Genomic DNA, 25,174 nt, shown 5'->3' on the forward strand with positions numbered 1-25,174 from the left:
GCCTAGCCCTTGCTGGTTATTAAATATAGGGGCACCTTGTGTAATTTTGTTTTTTGGTGGATCCACTCATTGTAATAACCCAGGAAAGGCAAAATGTAATATACAGCTGTGAGCTGATACTAATAGCCTGAGAAGTGCCATTGGTATTACCCCTATAAACATCTGCTGCCAGTCATTGGCTTTCCCTCTGCTGGTTATGAAAATTTTTTTCAGATTAATAATCATTTATTAGTTAAATACATGTACAGTAAGCTGCACATGCACTGTGCAAATTATACATGTCACTGACCACTTTATATCTATTCTATTATTCTTTATGTATATATCCTATTCTGACTGATCACGCCGCGATATTACGGTATATAGCAGATAAAATGTGTTTTTCAAGGACATGCGTGTGTAAAAATTGGATGGCACGCGCATGGTCCAAGTGAAGTGTGATTTTTTTTTTTTTTTTTTTTTTTTTTTTTTATTCTTCCTCACACCCACTGACTTACATTGTCGAGTGTCGTCTGAGATTCGAGGCTCATCGCAGCATGCTGCATTTTTTTCTCAGTCCAAGTTCAGTTGAGAAAAAATGAGTGCCTTGTAATTAACATTGGTCAGAGTGCAATTTTTTTTTTTTATCGGATTGGGCTTCTGTTTTTCTCGCAGATGAAGATGAGCCCTAATAATCCCACACATGTCGCAGCCACCAGGTTTTGCGGCGTTCTACCAGTTGACATTTGTGTTACGTGTTACAGAACCACTCAGCACCCAGAACATGATGTGCAGTTATATGTATGTATAATAGGTTCTATGTGAGATGCATGTCCCTAATGCATCAGCCCGAAGGCTGCGCCCGTGGGCAGAGGGGACCCGATATTCTCCTTTTGTCCGCCCTCCCACCACCTATGTAATTCCCACAGTAAACATCGGCAGGCTCCGGCCACCTGCGGCTTTTGTAATCCATGTCTGGCCTGCCACTTTTCTATTGGCCTGCCCTCTGTATCTGTGTGATATATTCTGTGTCCTGTGAGTAAAGCGTTGTCAGACTGGAAATACGTGGAGAAGCAGTGATCTTTTATATGCGCCCATGTAACCAAGGAATTCCAGCCAGCGTCATTCTTTCAGACTCCAACCAACGCAGCGCAGACCTCCGAAAACACAGGGTGGTACTGAAAGAGGTACCCCAGCTTGGGTAGACCCCGTTACACTAGTGACAGACAGCGGGATTTGATACCCCTTCTACAGGAGGAAAGGAATGAATGGAAAATAACTACCAGAAGTTAAAGAGGACTACATTAAAAGATCTGGTGGAAGCCCGAGGATTGATCGCCAGCAACAAAACAAAAGCGGATTTGATAGCAGCCATCATGGAACATGACAGTGCAGCGCCCCCCAATGTGAATGTGGAGGAGACCGAATTCCAGAGGGAGGTAAAGAACAGACTGGCGTTCTCTGGCCTAAACCCTGCAGTAGAGATCATACAAGAGGTGATGGCTGATGTGCGTACTGATCTAAAGGAAAAGATGGCCGAGCGGACCAGGATAGAGCTAGCCAAGATGGAGATGGCAGAACGGACCAAAGTGGAGCTGGCCAAGATGGAAATGGCAGAGCAGAGAGAGGAGAGTCAGCGAGCAGGGGGAGCTCTGGCCTTCGACCAGGTACCTTCAACAGTAAGCCACAAAAATATCCAGTATAATGCCTTCCGACAGTTGGGGGAGGCAGAGGAAGACATTGAGGGCTTTCTGCAGGACTTTGAGCGGCAGTGTGCCCTTCATGAAGTGAAGCCGGAGGAACGGGTTCAGATTCTGGCCAGCAAGCTGACAGGCCGGGCAGCGGACGCCTATCGCACGGTACCTGATGAGGACTGTATGGACTATGAGCGGATCAAAGAAGTGATCTTGGCCCGGTATGCGCTGACACCAGAAGCCTACCACCAAAAGTTCCGCGGACTTATAAAACGCGTAACTGATACCCACGCCGAATGGGCCTGTAAATTACGGCGGTCACTGCTACAGTAGGTACAAGGGAGCCAAGCAACCACTAAGGAGGACGTCCTCCAGCTCTTCCTGTTAGAACGATTCTTTAATGGACTAAACCCCGAGACACAGGAATGGCTTCGGGACAGGCGGCCAACGACTCTTGAGGAAGCCGCTCGTCTGGCCGATGAACATCATGATGCCAGGAGGCCGCAGTTGTCCGGATCACAGGTGGTCACTAGAGGCCCGCCCATGGACCTGGAGGGCCCCAAGCGACCGAAGATTGTAGGGGGACCAGCTAGAAACCCGGCCTACCACAGTCCCCCTGGGGCGCGATGCCACACCTGTCGTCAGCTGGGCCACCTGCAAAGGCAATGTCCCAACCGGACTCAGCATACCCAGTGGCCAAAGGCAGGAACAGCTACCTTCAGCCGGGCTGCTGTACACTGCTACCAAGGCGAAGCTGACCCGGCATTGGGGGCTACGACTAACCAAGGGGTGGAAGAGATGGAGGAAGTGCTGCACGAAGTAGACCCCGTGCAGGCAGCCCGGGCAGATAATTGACAACAGCATCGACAGGTCGTGTGGGTTAATGGGAAACGTATGCAGGGACTAAGATTCTGGGGCAACTTTGACCCTTGTGAAGCCTCATCTCGTCCGGGACCAAGAAGACGGACCGGACAGTGGCAGTCCGTGTAACAGGGGGAGCTATACATCGACTACCCACTGCCAGGATTCACCTGAACTGGGGAGTCGGGGATGGCCTTGTTGAGGTCGGCTTGATGGAGGATTTTCCTGCAGACGTCTTGCTGGGAAATGACTTGGGGCCCATGTTGTCTGCATTCTCGGTGGTCCCTCAGGCTGAGACCTATCCCGTGACCACCCGGAGACAAGCTCGAGCTGCGGAGGCGGAATCACACTCAGAGGAGGCCCAGGTAAGACATCCCAGCCCTGCACGTATTCTCATAGCCAGACACATTTCTTGGGCCACCCCAGATGAATTTAAGAGGGAGTTACAAAGGTGGGGGGAGGGCGGACAAAAGGAGAATATCGTGTCCCCTCTGCCCAGGGGCGCAGCCTGTGGGCTGATGCATTAGGGACATGCATCTCACATAGAACCTATTATACATACATATTACTACACAACATGTTCTGGGTGCTGAGTGGTTCTGTAACTGTAGGCTAATTCGCTTCTACATAGGCTGTTGACAACCTGGGACTTGGCTTTAACCCCTTGATTACTGTTAGACCTGGGGTGTGTTTACTAAACTTGAATTAAGAGACCACTGCAAAATTTTCCGTTTGTCTGATTTTTCTGTTTATAGGTATATTTTTGAGTAAAATGTAAATTCCTCTCATTCTATAAACTACTGACGTGTCTTCGAATTTCCAAGTACTAAATTTTGTATTTATTTTCAGAAACTGAGAAATTGTCAAAATAACAAAAAAAAAATGCAGAGCTTAAAGACCTCAAATAATGCTAATAAAGAAAGTTCATAATCATTTAGAAATAACAATACTAATGTTTTAACTCAGGAAGTGTTCAGAAATCAATGTTTTGTGGAATAACCGTGATTTTTGATCACAGCTTTTATGTGTCTTGGCATGCTTTCCACCTGTCTTTCACACTGTTTTTGGTTGACCTTATGCCACTCCTGGTACAAAAATGTAAGCAGTTCTTTGTTTGATGGCTTGTGACTAACCATCTTCCTCTTGATTACATTCCAGAGGTTTTCAATGGGGTTCAGGTCTGAGATTGGGCTAACCATTACAGAGCTTTGGTGTGGTGGTCCTTCATCCACACATTGAGTGACCTAGCTGTGTGGCATGGCGCATTGTCCTGCTGGAAAAACCAGTCCTCCGAGTTGAGGAACGTTGCCTGAGCAGAAGGAATCAACTGTTTTTACATGATGACCTTGTATGTGGCTTGATTCATACGTCCTTCGCAAAGATTAACCTGCCCAATTCCAGCCTTTCTGAAGCATCCCCATATCACCGATCCTCCACCAAATTTCACAGTGGGTGCAAGACACTGTGGCTTGTACGCCTCTCCAGGTCTCTGTCTAACCATTAGACGACCAAGTGTTGGCAAAGCAAAAAATTAGACTCCTCAGAGAAGATTACCGTACTCCAGTTCTCTATGGTCCAATCCTTATGGTCTTTAGCAAACTTCAGCCTGGCTCTCCTTTGCTTCTCATTGATGAAAGACTTTTTTCTAGCTTTACATGACTTGAGCCCTGCCTCCAGGATCCGGTTACGAACTGTTCTTGCCGTGCACTTCACCCCAGCTGCCATTTGCCATTCCTTTTGTAGGTCTCTTGATGTCATCCTGTGGTTGCTGAGTAACATTCGAATAAGATGATGGTCATCCCGGTCAGTGGAGAGTCGTTTTGCCCTCTGCCGGTCTGCAGCTTTGTTGTCCCCAATGTCTGCTGCTTGACCTTGTTGTAATGGACTGCCGTCTTAGAAATTTTATTGATGGAGGCAAAATGACGCTCAATGTATCCCCCTCTGCTAGTAAAGCCAGAATTGAGTCCTTCTTTTCCTCACTCAAGACTTTTCTTTTCAACTCCTTAGGCATGGTTAAAAGTTATTTTTTTTCTCCTTCGTCTCATTGGGGGACACAGGTACTGTGGTGTATGCTACCGCCATCTGGAGGCTGACACTAAATAAACAACACAAAGTTAGCTCCTCCGCCGCCGCATACACGCTTGTCCCAATTGCGGGCAGAAACCAGTTTTATGCTTAGTGTCCTTAGGAGTCACACGTGTCTGGTTTTCTCCAGACTTTTTTTTTTTTTCTTTCCCTTTTTCTCTTCCATGAAGATAAGACAGGGGCGACGGACCCTATTGAAAGGGTCCGATCTCCCCAAACCAACAACTGGCGAGCACGTGTTGAGTGTCGCCTCCACGTATCCTTTCCCGCAACGTGGGACATATCTGGCCCATTTTTCCCCAGACTTTTTTTTTTTTTTGCTATGAAGATTAGACTGGGGCAATGGATCCTATTGAAAGGGTCCGATTTCCCCAAACCATCAACGGGCGAGCACTTGCAAGTATCCCTTCACGTATCCTCTCGCGCGATGTGGGACACGATGCCGGACTTAGCCCTGACCACCCCTAGGTATTGAAACCATGGACTGTACAGAGGCACAAGACTAGTCCGTGCGGCCCCCACTGCTCCACCAACGCTAGACGGCCATGCTGCAAGGCGGCGGACGGTCCCTCTCAGCCCTGTAAGGCGGATGTAGTTAGGGTGCCTGCACCATCCTGGATCCCACCCACCCGTCCCTTCTACCTGATCGGAGAAGTTGGCTGCCAGATGGTAGGGATGAGATGGCCAGGGAGGGCCCTGTGGCGTCCAGAGGGCCGGAGCCCTTATCTTCAAGCAGTCAGCAGGAGCTGACAGGAGTCCCGGCATAGGCTCCCGCCTCTTCCCTTCCCTGGCCCCCCAGCAGTCTCTCACGCGTTACTGCCGCGAAGGTGGCGCGCCGTGTCTGACGGCAGTAGGACGCCAGCTCCAGCCTTACTATTCGGCATCCTGCCTGCGGGCGGACATCAAAAATCCAGCCCGCGGCTTCGGCCAGTGGTAGGCCGCGGCCGGAAGTCCCGCCCTCCTGGAGCGACGTCACTTCGGCGGCCCACCCTCTAGAGCCTGGGTGGGCGCCAGATAAATTGAGGCCCCGGCTTCGCTTCAGGGTAGGCTGCGACCGGGAAAGAGCGGTCAGCCCGCCCTCAGCAGGACTGCGCACGGCAGGAGAGAACGTGAGGGGGACTTAGGATCGGGTAAGTGCGTCACGACTGCGAGAGGCACGCTACGGCAGCCAGGGGTGCTCCCCCCTCCCCCCACAGCCCCTAGCAGAGCAGCATTGAGGACGGGCGGATACAATGTGGCTGGGAAAGGGAAGATGCACACATTCCTATACGCTGCATGCATTGCCTGTAGGTCCTCATTTCCGCGGGCGCAGAGCAATAAATTATGCGAAGCCTGCGACTCCGAACGTGCCCAGGAGCCCTCCCCTGTAACTGAGCCCAGGGATTCAAATCCTCCGGAATGGGCCTTATCGCTATCGCAGTCTATGGCATCGTTTACAAAGGCGATCGAGTCTCTTCACGCCCCAGATAGGGGCAAGGATAGTGGCTCGCCGATCTGAGAGTGGTCCTCCACCTCACAAGAACCTCCGGCCTGCAGGGGCCATTCTCATTCCAGGCAGGCGCAAAAGAAACAAACCCACATGGCGTCTCCCGACCCATCCGGTGCCTCGGCATCTGTGAGTTCGGCATCATGCTCGCCTTCACCAGTTGTCGGGAGCGCGCAGAGTTCAGATTATGACTCAAACGAGCCGCTGGACCTAGATACCCCAGGGTGTCGGGTAACAGTTGACAGCCTCATTCATGCTGTTAATCAGACTCTGGGGGTTGAAGATGACGTCACCTTGGCCTCAGGCCATAAGGTATCCTTTAAGCGGACTAAGCGACCACATAGTGTTTGGCTCTCACCCAGAGTTTGAGGACATAGTGCAGCGTCACAGGGAACGACCGGATAGGCGTTTCTTGGGACAGAAGACGATAGAGGCAAGATATCCGTTTGCTCTAGAGCTCTGTAAGAAATGGGCAGAATCCCCAGTGGTGGATCCACCAGTGTAACGCTTGGCCTCGAAATCCTTGTTATCTGTACCTAGCGGTTCTTCTATCAAGGACCCCACTGATCGGCTCATAGAAAGTTTAGCGCGCTCAGTTTTTGAAGCATCAGGATCAGCGCACTCTCCCTCGTTCGCGGCAATGTGGCTAGCCAAGGCCATGATGTCTTGGTCATAATCATTGAACAAGGTCTTGCAGGATAGAGACCTGCCTACAGAGGTATCAGAGATCGCGAGTCAAATCGCTATGGCTGGTGACTACTTAATCAACGCTTCCTTGGATGCGGCCAATTGTGCCGCGCTTGCGGCTGCAAATGCGGTAGCCAATAGGAGGGCCCTATAGTTAAGGACATGGCGGGCTGATTCAATTTCCAAGAAGTCTTTGACTTCCCTGCCTTATCAGGGTGGCTTCCTGTTTGGAGAAAAATTAGACCAACTAATCGCCGATGATACAGGGGGGAAAAAGCAGCTTCCTCCCGCAACAAAGGGTCAAGCAGCCGTTTCGCCAAGCTCAGGCACGGTTTCGGGCCTTTCGCAACCCAGGGTGGACGGCAGCGGCCAGCTCTGCCGCTCCAGATTGCCCCAACCAGGATAGGGAGTGACAGGTCTCATATAGAGCCAACCCATTGGGCAGAATGCGGGCTCGTCAGCCCAGGGCGAGGGGGGCCAGGGCTCAGAGAGCTTTCAGCTAAATGACTCGGAGTACCCTTTAGGCAACATCAGCAGAGTAGGCGGCCGCCTGCTCCACTTTTGCCATGTCTGGGTCGTAGCACGCGACTCATGGGTAGTGGAATTGGTGTCCTCAGGGTACAAGATAGAGTTTATCAAGTATCCCCCAAAACGATTTTTTCTTGCCCGACTTCCCAAAGTGGAGCCCCGGGCAAGGGCGTTGCTAGGGGCCATCAATTCACTCCAGCGCAACGGAGTCATTGTTCCCATACCAGAGCACGAGAAGGCTCAGGGGTTTTATTCCAATCTGTTCGCGGTCCCCAAAAAACACGGGACAGTCAGGCCGGTGTTGGACCTGAAGCTCCTGAACAAGTTCATCAGGGTCAAACGTTTCCGAATGGAATCTCTCCGTTCACTTATATCGGCCATGTGCCCAGGAGAATACTTGGCCTCTATCAACATCCAGGATGCCTGCCTGCACATCCCCATTTTTCCTCCGCATCAGAGGTTTCTGCGGTTCGCCATCAATGGCCGACTTTTCCAGTTTGCAGCACTGCCCTTCGGGCTTGCCACAGCCCCCAGAGTGTTCACAAAGGTAAAGGCAGTCGTGATGGCCGTCTTACACTCTCGGGCATAGTCGTCTTACCATACTTGGACGACCTTTTGGTGAAGGGCCCTTCATTTCGTGCATGCGAGGAGAATGTCAGCATCACGCTGGATACCCTCTCCTGCTTAGGGTGGTTGGTCAACAGGAAGAAGTCAGCCCTTGTCACAGCCCAGAGGATTTCCTTTTTAGGGATGATCTTCGACACCTCCCGAGGGTTGGTAATTCTCCCCCAAGACAAAACCCTAGCACTCCGGCAAGGAGTCCAGAAGCTTCTACAGCCAGTTCCGCACACCATTCGGTTTGGGATGAGGGTACTAGGGAAGATGGTGGCAGTAATAAAAGCGATTCCATTTGCCCAATTTCATCTTCACCCCCTACAGCACGCCCTCTTGTCAGCCTGGGACAAAAACCCATTCATGCTCGATCATCAATGCCGGCTATCCTCGCAGGTCAGGCAGTCGCTAAGGTGGTGGACGACCAGGTCCTTCCCTCTTCAGGGGAAACCCTTTCCCCGGATCAGTGGCTAGTGATCACAACCGACGCCAGCCTCCTCGGCTGGGGAGCAGTGTTCCGCCACCACACGGCCCAGGGGCAATGGTCGCAACAGGAAGCACGCCTCCCGATCAACTTGTTGGAAATAAGAGCGGTCCAGCGGGCACTGCAACATTTTCAGCATCTTCTAGCAGGACGTCCTGTCCGGATTCAATCGGACAACGCTACGGCGGTAGCTTACGTAAATCAAGGGGGCACGCGCAGCAGGGCAACCATGCGCGAGGTAGGACACATGCTTTGCTGGGCCGAGAGGAACCATTCAGTAATATTGGCAATCCATATCCCGGGCGTGGAAAATTGGGCGGCGGACTTCCTCAGCCGGCAGAATGTCACTTCGGGGGAATGGTCTCTGCACCCCGAGGTCTTCCAGCAGATTTGCCAACGGTGGGGAACACCGTATGTGGATCTGATGGCCTCCAGGATGAACACCAAGGTGCCCATGTTCGTCGCTCAGGATCCGCGAGCGATCGCCGTGGATGCGTTGGTTCTGCCATGGAACCAGTTTTGCCTTCCATACTTGTTTCTCTTGCTGCCGCTGCTCCCGAGGGTCATCAAGAAGATCAAAACAGAACGTGTTTTTTCCCCACTGACATTTTCGATTCCCAACATCTTGGCCTTTCTCCAGTCAGGCCTAGACTCAGGTTTGGCCCCGAGCTCCCTTAGGAGGCAGATATCGGCGTTGTCCATCCTTTTCCAACGAAGGATTGCTGCCAATATGCAAGTGAGGACTTTAATCCAGGGAGTCTCCCACTTGGTACCGCCCTATAAGGTGCCCCTGGACACCTGGGACCTTAACCTGGTCCTGAATGTTCTGCAGGAAGTCCCTTTTGAACCGCTACAAGATGTTCTTTTGTCGTACCTTTCCCGGAAAGTAGTGTTCTTTGTAGTGTTAACTTCCGTTAGGCGAGTCTCTGAGTTGGCGGCCTTGTCTTGCCGAGCACCATTTCTCACCTTCTACAAGGATAAGGTGGTGCTCAGACCAGCGTCCCCCTTTCTGCCGAAGGTCGTGTCCTCTTTCCACATTAATGAGGAGATTGTCTTGCCCTAGTTTTGTCCAGCGTCAGTACATCGTGTGGAAAAAGCTCTTCACACGTTAGACCTGGTGAGAGCTCTCAGGAGGTACGTGGCGTGGACGGCACCCTTTCGTCAGACGGACACGCTGTTCGTGCTTCCCGAAGGGCGCAGGAAGGAACTCCCAGCCTCAAAATCGACCATAGCCAGATGGATCCGTCTAACTATTGATATAGAAGACTTAATGGTTTGCTTTTATATCCCTTTAAATGCCTTTAAGACTTCAATTGCCTTTTGCCTAATATTGCTAGAATTATTCTTATGTAGACTATTAGTCTCTGTTTTCAAGGAAACTATACTTATCATATTTGTTCTCCATAGTCAGCAACAACATGTTCTGAGTACATTGTAAACATGTTGTAACCCTGAAGGTGATGGTGGGGGCTACATGAGCTCTATAGAATTACATATTGTTGTAAACGGTATAAAAGATTGCCTTGTATTTCATTACGTCAGATAAAGTGATTTGACCACGGCTCGTGTGTGTTGAGTCTCTTTGTCTCCAAGCGCTTGTGAACAGAAGGGCGAAAACCTCCTAATCCGGACTCACTGGTGATCTGGCATATCTGACACTTGGTCAGAGCAAAAAGCAGCTACAACACTATTCAAGAGGCCTACCGCATCAGGGGTGTGCCGGTTCCAGCAGGGATCAGAGCACTCTACTCGGGCAGTGGGCGCTTCGGCACCAGGCTTCGACGGAACAGGTGTGCAAGGCAGTGACCTGGTCCAGCCTGCACACATTTACTAAAATTACAGTGTCCATACTCAGGCTTCGTCAGATGTGAGCCTAGGTAGAAGGATTCTCCAAGCAGCGGTGGCGCACCTTTAGACAGGAGGTGCATGTGGCTTGGATTGGTGAGTCCACTTCCCACCCAGGGACTGCTTTAGGATGTCCCACAGTACCTGTGTCCCCCAATGAGATGAAGGAGAAACATGGATTTTTGTGAGAGCTCACCGTAAAAACCTTTTATCCGAGACGTTCATTGGGGGACACGGCACCCACCCTGTTAGCCAAGTTGGCTCTGGTTTACTTAATTAATGTGCATTTTTTGTTGATGTCAGGGTGGATATTTTCCAGACATATTGTTATCTGCATTTAAGGCTGTTTTTCGTTATTCTCCTACTGCTTTTGCACTAAACTGGTTTCCGCCCGCAATCAGGGTGAGGGTGTATGCGGCGGAGGAGGAGCTAACCTTGTGTTGTTTACTTAGTGTCAGCCTCCAGATGGCGGTAGCATACACCACAGTACCTGTGTCCCCCAATGAGCGTTTTGGAAAAAAGGATTTTATGGCGATTTCTCACAAAAATCCATGTTTCATTCCTATTACTTTTGGGATATTACTAGCACTTGTTTTGCCATCCAGCTTGTCCTATTGAAAGAGGATTGTGAACACCATAGCAGGGTTTTTTTTTTTATATTTTCCTTCATTAAATAAGATTTGGTTCAGGTGATCGCCTAATCAAAAGCACATCAAGTAGAATGAGGTGTACTTTGGTTGGAATTCAACTGACACTGGAATGGAATGGCTGTCAGACTTGTAGAGAAGCTGATTTTTATAAAACTGTGCAGTGGTCTCTTATTTTTTTTTTTTGCCAGAGATGTGTGTGGAGTTGGTAACCCAAACCTCCGACGAGTATATTCCCATGACACCGACTCTCCAACTCCCTCATACATGGCTCATGTTTAAATTATAAATTTACTGTAGTAAAATGGTAACGTCAGGCTTTTAATCTTTATTATGATACAATAATCAAGCCATTTAGATAGAACATAAAATATATTATTGTAATACAACTTTAGAACAAAAAAACCTTGCATATTTACAATTTATTATACACTCTGCAGTAAGTGGGGAAAAAAACAGATTTCAACAAAAACGTACTGAATAGCATTTGTGCAGTCTATGAATTTTTTCTAAGAAAATAGTATGACCTCCTTCAGATCCTCCTTTATAGATGACATCAAATCTGACCTAATTATTTTAAGGCTAGAGAACAACCTCTCTACACTAACTTGGGTTGGGTGGCAAAGCAGTAAACACATGGGCAACATCTCAAACAATTCCATGGTATAAAGAAATTGCTTCGTGCACAGTCAGTTTTGATGAACGATTGAACTCTTCTACTTCTTTGAGAGCAAGAGAAAAAATTTGCTGAAATATGGTCAATCTGTTTTCTATGTGAGTGGAATCTTTTTTTCCTGCAGTAACGCTTTGCCTGCTCCATGTCGTCCAAATACTTGTCGAAATCAAACTCCTCATTTGATGAGGATGAAGGAACGGCAGCAGCAGCACTGGCAGGACCTCTTGGCTGTCCTGTAGCCCACTCATCCTACCTGCTACCTCAATCTGAGCTTCTTTACCTTTAGTAAGCTGTTGATCATCCAGCAATATACAATAACTCGGGTCCACATAAGTAGCTGCCAGAAGAATTTAATTTTCTAATAGCTGTGTCTCTCTACGTTTCATTAAAGCAACAATGCCATCTGCGATTAAACCTCCTCTTTGGGACAGGCAAAGCAACAAGTTCTTTGACTCCTTTATAAAAATGCCAGGAGTTAAATCTTCAGCTTGTAACTTTTTAGTCACTGTAAATGGGTGATGAAGCAATACCTTCAATTCAGCGACCTGTGTCCATTGACCTTCATGTAGTGCTACCTGAGGGTTTACCATATCTGCAAGGAAGGGTTTCAGCTCATACAATCGCTCAATCATTAAATAGGTGCTTCCCCACCGAGTGGCTTGATCCACAATTTCCCCTTTTCCAGCACGTCTCTTCAAGATGGAATCAATTTTAGGGGTTCTGGCAACAATAGAAAATTTCCTCAATTTGCTAATAAGAGTTCCCGCATGTCCCTCTTGCAGACTATAGGTACTGTCACACTTAGCGATGCACCAGCAATCCCGACAGCGATATGACCCAGTCAGGATCGCTGGTGCCATCGCTAAGTGGTCGCTAGTGAGCTGCCAAACAGGCAGATCTCACCAGCGACATAGCAGCGGTCGGCGGTCGCTACTTAACTGTCAGACGAGGCGATGAAGACATCCTCCCGCCCGCGTCCACGCCTTGCTCATCGCCACAGCAGGAAGCTGACGACGAGAAACGGCCCAGGCCGTTCTCGCGCGATCAGCGATAACCAGCGGGGAGCCATTCGGAGGCAAGTATCACACATAGCGATATCGCTAGCAATATCGCTGCTGCGTCACAAAACCAGTGACGTTATAGCGATACTGCTAGCGATATCGCTTAGTGTGACGGGCCTTTTACTCTTATTGCCAGCTCCAGTGTGTGCACAACACAGCGCATGTGATGAATAAGAGGTGTGAAGCAGCTTCAACAAAACCATCTAATTGTAAAGAATCTTTTTGCTGTTCTCCTGTAGTAATATCTGTTTGTTCCTCCATAATGGGAACAGGACTGTAGCCTTCCATCTCCAATATACTGAATGTGAAATGTTCTTCTAGCTGCTGCTCCCCTTCATTATTCTCATTAATCAGTTTAATTGTACTTATCCTGTTTGAAGCATTATCAGTTACAACAGCAAGGACTTGTTCTTTTTTGAGTTCATAATCTTGCAGAACTTTTTCCACTAAGGTCTGGAGAAACTGGCTGCTGTGATGAGCTTTAGTATCTTTTACTGCCAGTGTCTTAGTAACAATTTCTTGTTGTCACAAATATATTGAACGTTGATGGCAAAATAGTTCACTTTGTGACGTGTGCAGGCATCCATTTTAAGAAATACAAAGCGTCTCTTGAGTCTTTTTAAGATCTTCCTTTTGGTTAAGGGCTTCTTCCATCACTAATTTTCTAAAACCTTCTCTTTCCAGAAAAATACCAAGTTTGTGAGCCATTTCTCCATTAAGAGCTGTAAAAGCTGGTCGTGCAAATAATGATAATGGTACACAGTCTTTCACAACTAACTTGATGAACTGTCTTTTAAACGCATCTGCTGTCATTGTTACAGTAACTTCGTCACTTACAAAATATCTTGTAACTGACGTTTGAGACTGTCTTTCCTCCTCCTTTGCCTGGCGGGAAGTGCTGGTCTCTAGTTTCTTGGTGCTGCTGTGATCTTTTTCAGTCACAGCTTTGTAAACTTTTGGGTGGTAGCAGTTTAAATGCCTTTTTAGATTGGAAGCTCTTGAAGGAGCATTTTTACCACTGCCTGAGTATGCACTGATTTTGGCATCACAGCATTTGTTTTCATCTGGGTCACTTATGCACTGACACACAAAATATTTATTATGTTTTCACAGTCTATGAAGAGGGGAGGAGGGAGGGAGCATGTTTGTGCTGAATCACATTCCAAACACACTCACTCTCTCTCTCTCTCTCTCTCTCTCACACACTCTCTCTCACTCACACACACACACACACACACACACACAATCTTGTTCTCATCGATCCTGTTACTGTATTTCTGAATTTGAGATGTTAGAAAATATTTTTTTCCCCTTATTTTCTATGTATAGTGAATATAAGTCATCAGAGCAGCTAATTTCTCCAAACATGAGCAAAGACGAAAAACAAGCTAAAACACCAAGCATACAGAGACAGCATATTGGACTTTTGATTTATGCACAGTTTATTGAAAATTTAGATGTGCTTTAGGAAGTTCACTCAAGAAACTTTGAGATGAATGTAGGCTTTCCTTCCCTGTGTGTTTATTTCTTCCCTTTATCTGTAGAGGAGGAGAGTTTCACTACTTATTATGAACATAAACTGCAGCACAGATTCATCTCCGCTAAAAGTCTAGACCTTAGATTAGGAATAGGACAGACATTTATAGGACATTTCATAACTTTCCCAAATTCTTATGAAAAAAATATTCCCAACAAACTGCATTGAACTACTGTACCCAATTTATCCTATATTTTATGAGTCGGAGTTGCTCCATTTTATACCGAATCCAACTCCACCAAAATGGGCTCAGACTACACAGCCCTGGTGTGTGTGTGTGTGTGTGTGTGTGTGTATGTATATATATGTATATATATATATATATATATATATATATAACGAGTCATTACAAGCATAGTGATCTATTTCATGTGTTTATTTCTGTTAATGTTGAAGATTATGGCTTAAAGCCAATGAAAACTCAAAAGTCATATCAGTAAATTGGAATACTTTTATAACACATGCTTGAAAAATGATGTTAAAATCCGAAATGTTGGCCCACTGAAATGTATTTTCAGTAAATTCACTCAATATTGGTTGGGGCTCCTTTTGCATGAATTACTGCATCAATATGGCATGGAGGCGATCAGCCTGTGGCACTGCTGAGGTGTTGTGGAAGCCCAGGTTGCTTTGATAGCAGCCTTCAGCTCGTCTGCATTGTTGGGTCTGGTATCTCTTATCTTCCTCTTGACAGTACCCCATAGATTCTCTATGGGGGTTAAGGTCAGGCGAGTTTGCTATCCAATCAAGCACAGTGATACTGTTGTTTTTAAATCAGGTATTGGTACTTTTGGCAGTTTGGACAGGTGCCAAGTCCTGCTGGAGAATGAAATTTCCATCTCCAAAAAGCTTGTCGGCAGAGGAAAGCATAAAGTGCTCGAAAATTTCCTGGAAGAATGCTGCACTGACTTTGGTCTTGATAAAACACAGTGGACCTACACTAGCAGATGACAAGGCTCCCTAAACCATCACTGATTGTGAATCGCCACATTAGACCTCAAGCAGCTTGGATTGTGTGCTTCTCCACTCTTACTCCAGACTCTGCGAAATTGATTTCCAAATGAAATGCAAAATTAACTTTCATCTGAAAACACCACCATGAACCACTGGGCAACAGTCCAGTTCATTTTCTCCTTGGCCCAGGTAAGAGTCTTCTGGCGTTGTCTATTGGTCATGAGTGACTTGACACAAGGAATGCGACTACCCATGTCCTGGAATACATCTGTGTGTGGTGGCTCTTGAAGCAATGACTCCAGCAGCAGTCCCACTCTTTGTGAATCTCCCCAAAATTAGTTGGCCTTTTCTTAACAATCCTTTCAAGGCTGTGGTTATCCCGTTTGCTTGTGCACTTTTTTCTACTACACTCACTTTTTCCTTCCACTCAACTTTCCATTAATATGCTTGGATACAGCACTCTATGAACAGCCAGCTCCTTTAACAATGACCTTTTTTGGCTTGCCCTCCTTGTGGAGTGTGTCAATGACTGCCTTCTTTACATCTGTCAAGTCCGCAGTCTTCCCCATGATTGTGGAGCCTACTGAAACAGACTAATAAATCTTTTTAAACGCGTAGGAAACCTTTTCAGGTGTTTTTGTTAGTTATTCTAATTTACTGAGATAATGACTTGGGTTTTCGTTGGCTGTAAGCCATAATCATCAACATAGAAATAAACACTTGATTGAAATAGATCACTCTGTAACATAATGAGTTTCACTTTTTGTATTGGAGAATTGAAATAAATTAAATTTTTGATATTCTGATTTTGTTTGTATTGTAGTGTATTGTATAGTATTATATATTATACATTACATTATATTATATTTATGTATAAGTTGGGTTGCATATTGTACTGCTTGTTAACCATTTTTTTCCCCCCATAGTTGGGACAATGGTGATACAGAGAAGATGAGCCTTTGGGACATGGAAGTAATACCCAATACCGGTTTGTATTTTCCCAGAAAAATTTTTAAATTGCTAAATCTTTTTAAATTCTCAATGTACTGCTCATGGAAAAAGTCATAATGGAGAATAAAAATATATCTTTCAACTTTAGATTTTTTTTTTTTAAACAAAATGCATCAGTTAGTTAATTGAAGTGTGCCATTGAAGTCTAATTGAGTCCATTTTTGCTGTGTCTTATTGCTATTAGCAGTGTTTCCTGATGAGCTGGGTACCAGCGTTCCTTTGACAGAAACTGAGGTTCGTTCGTTGCTATACAGACCCCTCGATGGAGAGTGGGGAAGTAGAAGCAGAGATGAAGAATGTGAAAGAATCATTCGTGGAATTAACCAGCTGATGACTCTAGGTATTACTAAAAGGATAGCATCTAGTATAGTATTAATCAGAATCATAAGTTTTTTAAATTTATTTTTTTCTTCATTATTTAGATATTGCTGCTGCTTTTGTGGCTCCTGTGGACCTTCAAGCTTATCCTATGTACAGTACTGTAGTGGCCTATCCAACTGATCTCAGTACAATCAAAGAGCGACTAGAGAACAGATTTTACAGGTGAACTTTATATATTGAGTTTTAATATTTATGTGAATACTTTTCTGCCCAATGATGACAAAAGTATTCTAGGAGTGATACCTTTATTGGCTAACCAGAAAATAGTATGTTTGCAAGCTTTCAGAGCACAAAGGCTCCTTCAGGAAAGATTACAAAAAGCCTTTGTGCTCTGAAAGCTTGCATTTCACTCTTAGAATACTTTTGTCATCATTGGGCAGAAAAGTATTCACATTGATTTTTCTGGCTAATACTGTACCACAATATAATTTGTTATTGTATAACGAGTTTTAATATTAAATGGGACAAATGTTCACAAATTAAACAGATTTAGAAAATGTTTTTGTTCTTTTTCCAGGCGTGTCTCTTCCCTTATGTGGGAAGTTCGATACATAGAGCATAACACTCGCACATTTAATGAGCCTGGAAGCCCAATTGTTAAATCTGCAAAGTTTGTCACCGATATATTATTGTATTTTATCAAGTAAGTATATTTGATATTCTTCATATAGAATGTATCGCCTAACATAGGGCTTTACATAGCTCAATATTGGTATAATACATTGTATCAATTACATTAGTTTCCCACCTGAAAGGCAAAGTGGGCTGTCAGGTAATTTAAATAATAAAAGAAGGCATAGTCACCCATATTACATTAGTTTCCCACCTGAAAGGCAAAGTGGGCTGTCAGGTAATTTAAATAATATAAGAAGGCATAGTCACCCATGTGCATCCACTGCTACTCTGATGTCCACTTAAGGCATCATGACTCCTTTTGGTATGCGTTACCCCATGGGACCGCTATGGCCACTGACTTGATGCAGTGGTAACATGTAGACCGCTTGTAAACAAAAACAGGAGGGCTGGAAGGTCAGCTCTGAGTTTGCAGAGAAAAGAGGTGGAGGATTACCTAATGAATAGTTACAATCAAATGCTTCAGGTTATATCATTATTAGCCTGTATTACAGTGGCCAGTTGTTTTGAGATTGAAACAAAGTTTGCTGATTCACTGATTTTAGATTTATTTTTAGTCAGATATTTTTGTTTACTGAAGTACAATTGTAATCATTCCTGCAAATTAGAAGTCTGTCCTGGATATTTTTCTTTGTGAAAAAAAAGTTTTGTTGGTTCTTTAAAGCCAGCTCTGCCTCCTTCGCCTCACTGTGCAAATAAAAATACATTGACAGCTACTTGCACTAATGTTGAGCCAATTCTGTAGCTGAATTCTCTTTAGGAGACAGTCCTGGCCAGCACTTAATGGACTTTATTGGACTGCTCATAGCTTTTCACAAAGCAATTGAATGTCTCTTTGAAGTTCTTGATAATCCGATAATTGGTTGATTTAAAGAGATGCTGTCAGCTGGTTTTTGCCACCTCATCTGAGAGCGTAAGCAAAAGTAACCACAAACAAGGCATCATTATCTACATAAAATGTGAGTCATGATGTTCCATACTAAATACCTGACATCATACATGGTTTGGTACATACGAAAATATAATCATATAGAACATTCTTTACACAAGAACCAAAATGTACACACACAATTAAAAAAGGAAATTTTTATTAATCTTGGACAAAACAAAAAAGTTAAAAACCATGAACATTAAAAAGTGGGAAACCACAAGGTGGCGCCACAGTTCCAAAGGTCATAATTGCAGGTATTGTAATATATGCAGTCTAAACAGTGTTTTTTTTTTTTTCCACAAACCACCTTACTAACAATATGTACTAAAAATGAAAAAACAACCACATTTGTAATCCCCTATGGAACAAATCCTCAGGAAGTACTGTATTTTTCAGACCATAAGATGCACCCCAAATTTTGAGGTGGAAAATAGCAGAAAAAAGATTTTTATAAGATGGGGGTCCTTCTTATTGTCTGAATTTAAGGTATCTTACCTGAGGGCCGGGACGGTAGAGTGGGGTCACAGGAGGTATGGTCCCTTCCTAAGAAAGCCGGCGGCGGCAGAAGTGGGGCGATACTGCAGTCCCGGGGTGCGATGCTGCGGGTTCTTTGTCTGCATTGAGACAGAGCATGGAGCCAGGGTGCTTTCCTCAGGATGCTGGCAGCAGCAGAAGTGGTGCAATGCCCTGGAGTGCGATGTTGTGGGTCAGGTTTTTGTGTTGAGGCAGAGCAGGGTCCCTTCCTCAAGATGCTGTGGCGGCAGAAGTGGTGCAATGCTGCAGTCCTGGAGTGCGATGCTACAGGTCCAGTGTCGGTGGTGAGGCAGAGCATGAGCAGGGTGTCTTCCTCAGGATGCCAGCAGCAGAAATGTGGCGACGCCATGGCCCAGCAAGCAGAGCCAAGTGCATCACCGATTTCTCGGCTCAGCTTCAGGAAAATGGCCGCCGACATCTCAATCTGCGCACGCTTGGCCTCTGGCAGACATTTTCCTGCAGCAGAGGGTCACCAAGATCTCAATCTGCGCATGCGTCGCCTCTAGCGGCACACTGCTTCAGGAAGATGGCCACAGGGAAACCAATGATGCACTCCGCACCACCGACACCGAGCCTAAGCATCGCCACACTTCTGCCACTGCCGATTCCGCTGCTACACCACTGCCTCATCCCCCTCCCCCCCAGTAAGTCTGTGTTCAGACTAAAAGACGCACCCCCATATATCTCACAAATGTTTTGGGGAAAAAGAACGTCTTATAGTCCGAAAAATACGGTAAATGTTAAACTAGATGTGTAGTCCTATTATAACAAGGAACCATGAAACAGAAGGTAAATAGATACCTGCTTAGGAAAGCGAGGCACACCTAAGGATTGACGCACGTTTTGGCTGTGTAGCCTTCTTCCGGGGTGATATCACACTGACATGAGCAATTCTTCATATTATAGTGCAGCAAATCACCATATGTGGACACATAAGGCACCTGATCAATTATGCATACCTAACTCGGGGTCTAGGTGGAGCAACCCTATGTGAGGATGAAATAAATACTGCCCACCTCTAGCTTACTATAATCAGAATGCTTGTTTTATAATGTCTGCATGGCTCGGCAGAGCTAACCAGTGACATCTGCGAAGAAGTGTGGCCTCGTCTGGTTTCATATTGGAGCGCGACATACCCACCAATCAGGAGGGGCACATCCCGAGACTGCGTCAAGTAAGCGGTCCGGTCACGCCACCCGAAATTAACGGCCACGTGGGCATGAGTCGGATCATGCGACCGGAGCTCTGAGCATCGGGGTACGCACAGGTCATCAAGAAAGGCAAGTATATACATGAAACAACTATGAGAAGAATTATATATATATATACAGTGTATATGTGTGTATATATATATATATATATATATATATATATATATATATATATATAAATAAAATATATATATATCAGTAATGAAGGAAAGTACTAAGGGATGGAATTGTGTATTTGTAGAAGTCCGCCCTGTGTACCTATATATAGCAGGGGGGTATAAGGTTTGATAAAGGGTTTAAACTGCACTCACCATACAGCCAACCTGGGTGTGGATATTATAACTTGATTATCACTAAAAGAGCTACATCCGTATAAATAACGAAGGGGACAAAATGCTGTTTATGGGACTCTGCAGTATACTCCTACCACTGGCTCCAGCCCGAACCAGTTCATGCTTAGAGTCCGTAGGAGGCACATGGGTCTGGTCTTCAGACCATAATTTTTTATTTTATTTACGTTTTACCTTTTACATATTTTCTACAAGGAATATAGGGGCGACGGATTCTTTCAAAGGGTCCGATCTCCCCAAACCAGCAACAGGCGGGAACGTCTCCTCCACGTACCCCCTCCTGCACCGTTGAAAGCCATGCCTGAGCTGATTTTAGAGGCGACGGGTCCCTTCAGGGCACCAATCATCCCGCACCAACAACAGATGGGAACATGAGTTTTGTCGTCTCAACGTACCCACTTTTGCAGCCAGGCTTACAGCCGGACAGTAGCCCTGTCCCATCCTCAGGGAATGATCCTTTAGGACGTACAGAGGCATCTATGGTGTCCGTGCGGCACCCACTGCATTACCACTGATAGAACAGCGGTGATGGAAGGAGGCGGACGGTCCCTCTCCACTTCCCCAACAAAGGGATGGTGGATGGAGGGTTCCTGCACCGTCCATGCTGCAGCACCTATAATAATATGCTTTATTTTTATATAAAGCTAACATTCCGCAGTGCTTTACAGTTTTCACATATCATCACTGTCCCGATGGGGATCACAATCTACATTCCCTATCAGTATGTCTTTGGAATGTGGGAGGAAACCGAAGTACTCTGAGGAAACCCACGCAAACACAGGGAGAGCATACAAACTCCTTGCAGATGTTGTCCTTGGTGAGATTTGAACCCAGGACTCCAGCGCTGCAAGGCTGCAGTGCTAACCACTGAGCCACCTGACCTGCAAGCAGAATAATCAAGCTCTGCACCTTTTTCAAGGGCCTCTGGATTCTGCAAGTAGGTGCCCAGATCAGGCTCGACGTGCGTGCTCTGCGCTGAAGTCTAGTAATCCGCGGCGGCTCCAAGCCGGGACGCGCACTGCTGGTGAGTGTATCCGGTCGGCGTGGGGCTCCTGCAGCGGGATTTTTCAACGCTTCCTCATGGCCCCTCCTCCCCCGGTAACACGCCGGCCGCAGAAATTTAGGCCCCATCTTGGGCCTATTCAAGGAGCAGACCCACCAGATGATGTCACGCCCGGAGCCCCACCCTCTGAACTGGATCTTCTCGCTCACTGTGAGACTTCCGGCCTCTGCAAATCCCGGGGGCCATCTTTGTCCACCCGGATGTATCTCTCTCACATGCCGGAACACTGAGCAGATCGCGGCGGCGCTTAAAGGGGCACATCGACGAGCATCAAGGTGGCTCAGTGGAAACAACTGGTACTTTGCAGCGTGGAGTCCTGGGATAAAAATCCCACCATGGATGACATCGGACCTGCAGCACCCACGGGCAGCAGTCCTGGTAAGTAATCTAACCCTGCGACAGACACATCAGCCCCATTGACCTTCCCTGCAGAGGAAGTGGGATTAACAAGTCAGGACGCATTCTGTGGTACATTAGGTCAACCTCATCTTGCAAGGACTGGGATCCAGACTGCACCCAGGAGCCTCAGGTGTACATAGCCCTCCTGAGTGGGCTTCGTCGCAGTCCTTGGTGTCATTGGCCAAAGCGATAGTCCCTTCATGATCTTCCCCCCTTCATGATCTCCCCCCCCCCCCCCCCCACCGGTCACGGTCTTCACCAGCCTGCCTCGAGGACTCCTCCATCTCTAATGCAGCACGGTGGTTGTGGTTAGCTCTGCAGCCTTACAGCTCTGGAGTCCTGGGTTTGTATGTTCTCCCCGTGTGCGAACTCGGTCAGCTGGACTTGGCTCAGGCAAAAAAATACACAGATTACAGGGGGCGACGGATCCCTTCAGGGCTCCGTTCTCCCCAAACCTACTAAAGGCGGGAACGCGGTGTGTCTCCTCCACGTACCCCCTCCTGCACCGTTGTTTAGTCCCATAGCACGTCTCCTGGACCTACTTGTGCCTCGGCATCCATGACCTCAGTCTCTCGCTCCCCTTCCCAGGGGTCTGCAGCGAACATGGCTCTTCGAGTCTGACGGACCCCCTTGACCTGAACTCGTCAGAGTTTTCAGGCGACGGTGGATAGTCTCATTGAGTCCGTCAACCAGACCTTAGGGATTGACGAGGACACTATCTTTGCCCCGGACCATGTGGGTCCTTCAACAGAACTATACGTCCTCATAGGATGCTCGCAACCACCCAAAGTTTGAGGCCGTAGTTCGGTGGCATAGAGAGTGACCGGATAAACTCTTCACAGGTCAGAAAGCTCTTGAAGCGAGATATCCCTTTAATAGTATCGGCGTAAAGAGTAGGCGGAATCCTCCAGTTTACCCACCGGTGTCTCGTCTGGCGTCAAGATAGAGAATCCTGCCGTTTGTGGTTGGAAGCCTCGGGTTCGTCACTCTCGCCCTCTATTGCAACGGTCTGGGTAGCCAAAGCCATGCTCTCTTGAATAGATGCCCTTGGCAGAGCTATACAGACCAGAGAGTTTCCCTCCGAAAACAGTGACGCTGGCAAATCGGATTACCTTGGCAGGGATTTATTTGGTGCTAGCTTCTCTTGACGCAGCCTCTAACACTATTTCTATCAGGCGATCCCTGTGGCTTGGGCAATGGCGAGCCGACTCTGCATCCAAAAGTTCTAGATTCTCTGTTCTATCAGAGCGGCCGTCTATTAAGAGAAGCCAGATCACCTTATCTCTGACGTCACAGGGGGGGTATTCTTCCCCCAGCACAGTCAGGCTACTCCCAGGTTTCTTACAGGACCAACCAGCCATGGGGAAGCTGGCTCCAGACGGTCGAGACCTAAGGGATCCAGGTCCCATTGGGTTTTAGGCTTCATAACTTGTTTTATTATCTTGTCGACACCAGCTATTTGGGCGGTCACCTGCTTTTGTTTAATCAGGTTCTGGCTCTGTCGTGTATGACGAAGGGGCTGGGACCTGGTGTCTTCTGGATATAAAATACTTCCCTTCTCATTTCAGAAAGCGAAAAGTTCCAGGGGTGATACTCGAACCTGTCCGTGGTCACAAGAAAGTAACGGGTCAATGCAGATCATCCTGGACCTCAAACTTCTAAACAAGTTTTGGCAGGGTTTGGCTCTTCAGGACGGAGTCCTTCCTTACCGTCATAACCCCTATGGAGAAGGGGGAGTTGCTAGCATCCATCGACATCCGGGATGCTGGTCTTCATACCCCCATCTTTCCCCTTCACCTGAAGTTCCTGTGCTTCCCTGTTCACGAGGAACACTTGCAGTTCACAGCATTGCCCTTCGGTCTCTCCACTGCTCCCAGAGTGCTCACGAAGGCCATGGCGGCTGTCATGTCCCTTCTGCACTCTCGGGACATGGTCGTGTTGCCATACTTAGACGACTTTCTAATCAAGGGACCGTCCTTCCAAATCTTCGCGGAGCGTGTGCGTATTCCTTTGGATACTCTTCCACGCAGGGGCAGGTTTATAATTTAAAAAAAAAAAAAAGCCTTCTCCAACTCAGCGGATATCCTTTTTTACAGATGATCCTGGACACCTTCAAAGGGTCAGTTTTTCTCCCTCAAGGCCCAGACACTTTGTTGTCCATCTCCTCATTCCATCTGATTCTTTATGGGGGCACTGGGGAAAATGGTGGCAGCAATGGAAGCTGTTCCCTTCACCCAGCTACACCTCAGTCCTCTGCAGCATGCGCTTCTGGCAGCCCTGGACAGGAGTCCGTTCCCTCTCGACTGGCTGTGTCGCTTGCCCCTACGGGTCAAGCAAGCACTCAGGTGGTGGACGTTGGAGTCTTCCCTCATTGAGGGGAGATCCTTTCTCCTGGTCCATTAGCTAAGCGTCACTATCGATGCCAGCCTTCTCGGGCGCTATCTTCCGCCACCACACTGTCAAGGGGCGTTGGTTGCCTCGGGAGTCTCGCCTTCCAATCAAAGTCATGAAGATCGGCGTTTTGAGTTATCCCTATGGCGGTTCCATCATTTCCTGGTGGTTCACCCTATCTGAATTCAATCAGACGACATGGCTGTGGCATACATCAATCATCAGGGCGGGCACTCGCAGTAGGGCAGCAATATGCAAGGTAGTTCATCCTCTGCTGGAGGAACCGTTCGGTCATTTTAGCAGACCACATTCCGGCATTGAAAACTGGGCAGTCTCCCTCAGCCGTCATGTTCTCACCATCGGGGGAGTACTCTTAACCTGGAGGTCTTCCAGCAGATCTGTCATCGTTGTGGGAAGCCGGACGTGGATATGATTATTTCAAGATTAAACGCCAAAGCTCCCGAGTACATTGCTTGGTCTCGGTATCCAAAAGTTTTTGCAGCGGATGCACTGGGATTCGTTTTTCGTGCGTGTTTTCCCCACTTCGGTTACTTCCGAAGGTCATCAGGATGATCAAAGCGGGAGGAGATCCAATGATCCTAGTTGCTCCAGATTGGCCACAGCTGGTCGCTGACGTTCCCTGGTGACTACTGGATCGACCAGATCTGCTCTTTCAGGTTCTGAATTGCCAACAGAATTCAGGGGCCTTGTGTTTAATGGTTTGGCCGTTGAATCCTGGGTCCTCCCATCACGTGGTTTCGACCACGATGAGCGCCCAGAAGCCGGCGTCACTGTGCATCCATCACCACACCTGGAAAAACTTTTTCACAGGGTGCAGAAACTGGATGTCCTTTCCTAGTCTTCTCCATTCCTACCATTTTGGAGTTTCTTCCAAGCCGACAGTCAGACCTGGAGCTTAGCTCCCTCAAAGGCCATCTCTCGGCTTTATCGGTTTTGTTCCAGCTCAGGATTGCTTCCAGTCTGCCAATGACTACTTTCATTCAGAGGGTCTCTCATGTGATCCGCCCTGTTGGATGTGGGGGACCTTAACCTGGTCCTGGGTGTTCTTCAGAAGACTCCTTTTCTTATCTTCCACCAAGAGAAGGTGGTTTTCAGTCTGTCGCCAGTTTTATG

The 25,174-nt window shown here is 47.1% G+C and overlaps 1 protein-coding gene across 2 annotated transcripts in view; it reads left to right on the forward strand.

The window, feature by feature from the left end:
* Nucleotides 1–25,174, forward strand: part of PHIP (PHIP subunit of CUL4-Ring ligase complex) — a 412,470-nt gene that overhangs the window by 306,398 nt on the left and 80,898 nt on the right. The window contains exons 29-32 of one of the 2 annotated variants that reach the window (XM_073589700.1): nt 16,063–16,124; nt 16,332–16,487; nt 16,570–16,690; nt 17,046–17,171. In XM_073589700.1, the coding sequence (XP_073445801.1) occupies nt 16,063–16,124; nt 16,332–16,487; nt 16,570–16,690; nt 17,046–17,171 (465 nt within the window). The remainder of the gene's footprint in view (nt 1–16,062; nt 16,125–16,331; nt 16,488–16,569; nt 16,691–17,045; nt 17,172–25,174) is intronic. The other variant, XM_073589702.1, reaches the window with a different exon arrangement.

The sequence above is a fragment of the Dendrobates tinctorius genome, unplaced genomic scaffold (genome assembly GCF_039654945.1).
Source record: "Dendrobates tinctorius isolate UK_male_01 unplaced genomic scaffold, ASM3965494v1 ptg000111l, whole genome shotgun sequence".
Classification (NCBI taxonomy): Eukaryota; Metazoa; Chordata; class Amphibia; order Anura; family Dendrobatidae; genus Dendrobates; species Dendrobates tinctorius.